General features: G+C 42.1%; 1 protein-coding gene across 3 annotated transcripts in view; it reads right to left on the reverse strand.

The window, feature by feature from the left end:
• Positions 1 to 1,462: 1,462 nt before the first annotated feature.
• MAPK10 (mitogen-activated protein kinase 10) overlaps positions 1,463 to 4,915 on the reverse strand; it is a 195,169-nt gene continuing 191,716 nt past the window's right edge. For 2 of the 3 annotated variants that reach the window (XM_010845972.1, XM_010845971.1), the window contains exon 12: positions 2,216 to 2,358. In XM_010845972.1, coding sequence (XP_010844274.1) covers positions 2,216 to 2,358 — 143 coding nt within the window. Of the gene's footprint in view, positions 2,359 to 4,915 lie in introns of all 3 variants that reach the window. The other variant, XM_010845973.1, reaches the window with a different exon arrangement.

Consider the following 4,915-nt stretch of genomic DNA (forward strand, 5'->3'; position numbering starts at 1 on the left):
TAAAGGGGGAGGGGAGGGGGAGTGAGGGAGAGGGTTGAGAGAGTGTAACACAAAGAAAATTGAGAGAACTCATGTGAATGTGGAAGCATTTTTCCAGATTGTCTGCAATATTAACCAAAAACAAGGGCAGCAAGATAGAGACATGGGCCACTTCTATTCCAGGGGCAAGCTGCACAGTCTAATAATTTTTCTCTCCATTTTGAACAAATGACCTCTTGTCATGAAATCTATGGTGCGAAGCAATCCCTGGTAAATGGCAGCATTGCTCCCGTGGCGATGGTGGGAGTTGATTCTATTGCTTAGGAAGAGATACAGCTTCCCTATCATTGTGTTTAAGGCAGTTTTCACAGCACTGGCATTCTTGACTGCTCTGTTTTCCGAGGGATTCCATTTGCCTGTCATCTCACACTCAACCAACCATCCTGTGTGTTTCATTCTTCTTCAGGTGAAATACCACCACATTGGTGAGCACCAAAATGGTCAGAGTGCAGAGTTGTGATGGATACTTCACTACAGTGAATAAGAGGAGAAGGGTCGACCTGGTCCTGTTATTGCTGAGAAGTTATCCTGGTATCGCCTTGTATGGAACCAGGATGTTTCACAGTGCCTCCTTCAAGTGCCTGGGAAAGCACTTTCATTTATTTTTGAGCTAAATTCAGGAGATTTTGCTAAACATTGACATCAATGCTTCATGGCTTTTAAGACACTCTATTGCTAAAGCTATTTAGGAGCAGTAACTTATGGGCAGAGTTATTGCTGTCATGTCAACTTGTGGTACAAAACTCAAATGATCAGCCCTTCTTGAATTGTTGAAATTTATGAAAAAATAAATAAATAAGAGACACTGGCCATGTTAAGGAGTCGGGGAAACCCCTGAGGAACGTCTGTGGATGTTTTCAAATGCTAACCTGAGGATTGCCCTGGGCTTTGGGTATTTTTTTAAGTAATCTTTTTTTTTTTAATTCCAGAAGAGGGAAGTAATATTTCTTCTCAAAATAAAACCTTGACAAGGTATAAACATGGAAAATAGCACAGTCATGGAAAACACAACCCACAATCTAAAAATAGCCTAGGCAAACTCACTTTTTGTTAGGGATACCACGTAGAGGCAGCTCCAGTCTATTTCAGAGAAGGGTTCCCATCAGATATGGACACACTAACCCTGCCTCACTAGCTGCCAATCTCTTCTCAGTTGTGACACATAATTTGCAAACAATAAATGAGGGTCTCCTTTCTAAAACAGGAATGCCGGTGTCTCCTAAATCTGGGTCATACCTCCTTTAGTTCTTCCTCCCACATGGCCACACTACCCTAGTCTCTCCTACCCACTCACTATCAGAGAAAAGACCCTCAGCTGTTATGCCTACCTTCCTTCTAAAGGTCAAACCATTCAGTACCTGGAAACTGTTACCCTCTCCCACCCCGCACTGTACATAAGCATCACATATGTTCTTTCTACAAATTGGTTTACAGGTGCCATTTAATCAGTTCAGATTTGGAAGCTACATCTTCAAGGGTCCAAGAGAACTCACTCCCTCCCCATATTCCGCCCTTTACACATTTTCTTATAAGACATACAGCTTAATCAATTAACAAACTAAATAGCTTATATACTGGCAATATATTACAGATGGGTTTATGTCAGAGTAATAGATCACATGAAATGGACCATGTGGTACCCCAGTGCGTGATGTCTTGGGAGAGCCCTGAGGACACTGACAGTAGCATCTCTAAGTACGTGGTGCTGTATGAATACAGACACATGCGGATCTGTATCTACATCCATCTGACTAGGCCAATAGGAGCAGGTAGATGCAAGATAGAGACACACACATGCTGGATGGGGCCACTGCACACCTTGTCATGCCATTTGAAAGGGCAGTTACAGGTCACTGGTTCTGCAGCCATTAAAATTACACTTTATGGAGAAGGCTTCTCTAATTGTGTTTGATTTGCTTTCTGTAGTAAAAGCATCATTGGAAGAATACCAAAGCAAGAGCAACTAGGAGTTAAATATACATTTGGCTTAGCTGCAATACAGAACTCTGGAGAAGAAGCAGGCTGAAAGATGTGTTTCAATTTTAGACTCGGATTCTCTCCCTTGCCACGTTCTTGTCGTTGCGTGTCTGCGTTTGCGTGTGTGCGTGCGTGTCTGCGTGTGTGTTCCATCACATCATCTCCTGAAGAACGCTGGGTTTCGCAGGCAGGCGGCTAGTCACCTGCAACAACCCAGGGGTCCTGCCGAGGCTTCCAGGCTGCTGTCAGTGTCAGATGCCAGGGTCTGGTCGGTGGACATGGAGGAGATGTCATTGACGGATGAGGAAGGAGGGAGGCTCTCACTGCTGTTCACGGCTGCACCTGTGCTAAGAAAATGAAGACCGACATGACTAAACCTGGAACTAGACTCAGCTGGATGTCACTCAGCGGACAAGTGCGTGCACAGACGACAAGGCAGCGCTCCCCAACCTTTTTGGCATGAGGGACCGGTTTCATGGAAGACAGTTCTTCCACAGAGCAATAAGAGGGGATGGTTTGGGGATGATTCACGTGCCTTAGCTTTACTGTGCATTTATTTCTATTATTAGTACATCAGCTCCACCTCAGATCATCAAGCATTATTAGATCCTGAAGGCTGGGGACCCTAGATAGGGGATGTCTGCTCCATCATTCATTCGACAAGTCCTCATAGAACCACTAATACAGAGCACTACATTAGACTGTGAACATGAGGATAACAACACAGTGTCCCTGGTCACAAGTTATTCAAGGGTTAAAGCAGTCATTCAAAATTGGGAAAGGAGTACATCGAGGCTGTTTATTGTCACCCTGCTTATTTAACTTATAATATGCGGAGTACATGACGAGAAACGCTGGGCTGGATGAAGTACAAGCTGGAATCAGTGCTGCTGGGAGAAATATCAATAACCTCAGATATGCAGATGACACAACCCTTATGGCAGAAAGTGAAGAAAAACTGAAGAGCCCCCTGATGAAGGTCAAAGAGGAGAGTGAACAAGCTGGCTTAAAACTCAACATTCAGTGAAGATCATGGCATCTGGTCCCATCATTTCATGGCAAATAGATGGGGAAAGAATAGAAACAGTGACAGACTTTATTTTTTGGGTCCCAAAGTCACTGAAGATTGTGACTGCAGCATGAAAATAAAAGACACTTGCCCCTTGGAAGAAAAACTATGGCCAACCTAGACAGCATATTAAAAAGGAGAGACATTACTTTGTCCACAGAGGTCTGTCTAGTCAAAGCTATGGTTTTTCCAGTAGTCATGTATGGTGGTAAGAGGTGGACCATAAAGAAGGCTGAGCACCGAATAATTGATGCTTTTGAACTGTGGTGCTGGAGAAGACTCTTGAGAGTCCCTTGGACTGAAAGGAGATCAAACCAGTCAATCCTAAAGGAAATCAACCCTGAATATTCATTGGAAGGACTGATGCTGAAGCTGAAGCTCCGTTACTTTGCCACCTGATGGGAAGAACTGACTCATTGGAAAAGACCCTGATGCCGGGAAAGATTGAGGGCAGGAGGAGAAGGCGATGAGAGAGGATGAAATGGTTGGATGGCGTCACTGACATGAGCTCGAACAAACTCTGGGAGATTGTGAAGGACAGAGAAGCCTGGTGTGCTACAGTCCTTGGTGTTGCAAAGAGTGGGACATGACTAGTGACTAAATAACAACAATGCAGTAACTGTCAAATTCTGCTCTACCCTAGAAATCACCTGTAATGATTCTAAAAGAAAAAAAAAAAAAAACCCTCCACTAAACACCCCATTCACCTTTCACACCTCCCATATCATAACGCATCTGGCCTTGGGTAGAATCAAGGCATTTGCATTTTTCAAAAGCTCCCTGGAGACTGATGTTAAAGGCTGAAGACCACTATTCTATGAAGAGGGCAAATAAGTGAACACCTTTAAAGTAATCACCTGAACCTGGATGGTTTCAATTCAGGAAGGTGTTTGTTTGTTTGTTTGTTTTCCTGCATAAGGCAGTAGGTGAGATTTTAGTTACTGACCAGGGATCAAACCCACACTCCAGGAACTGGAATCACAGAGTCTTAACCAGAGTCTTAACCACTGGACTGCCAGGGAAGTCCCTCAGGCAACTTTTAAAACAAACACATATAAGCCTCTTATCCCAGAAATATAGGCTGAGGTAATTCCCAGAGATCAGAATTACTTTGAGGCTACAGTTATAAGAAAGGAAGGTATATTAAGTAAATATTATTTTACCGTCATTAATTTGACATCAAACTTAAAATCCATATAGGAAAATCCAGGTAGGACTGTGGATGAAAGTTACCATAGACCAAAAAGAGAACAGAAGTCAGAACCACAGTCAGCCTCTTGAGTGCGTTTACTTTTCATCAGGCTTGCTTACCTGGGAATCTCCAAATAAGAACTACAAAAATTTTTTAATTGATCTGCTATGTAGGAATACAAAGGTTTTGAAACTCTGAGGAGAAACCTGCTTATGGTAATCACTCAATAAATACTTACTGAGTTACAGTAGTTTTAAGAACCACACAGGGGAGATTGTAAAACTGAATTAAACCAAAGCGCCCTGGAAAGTCCAATCACTTTTTCTCTTTATAGAGCCTTTATATTCAAGCGATACAGGTGGTGAAATACATGTTTTGTGATATAAATAAAAATATATATAAATATATATATATATAAATATATGAAGTATAAGCATCTAATAAAGTGAGATATATTTGGTGAAAATCATATATCCCTGTGAATAAGTCACAGTAGTATTATCAAATACATCTAATAAGTTAGGGGGAAAAATCTAATGAAGTGGAGAACTTAATACAATCTCCTTGTTCCTGGAGTAGGTAGGTGATTAAAATGTGACAGTAACTGAAGAGGGTACACACACTTAAACTAAGACAAA

The sequence above is a fragment of the Bison bison genome, unplaced genomic scaffold (assembly GCF_000754665.1).
Source record: "Bison bison bison isolate TAMUID 2011002044 unplaced genomic scaffold, Bison_UMD1.0 scf7180017864228, whole genome shotgun sequence".
NCBI lineage: Eukaryota > Metazoa > Chordata > Mammalia > Artiodactyla > Bovidae > Bison > Bison bison.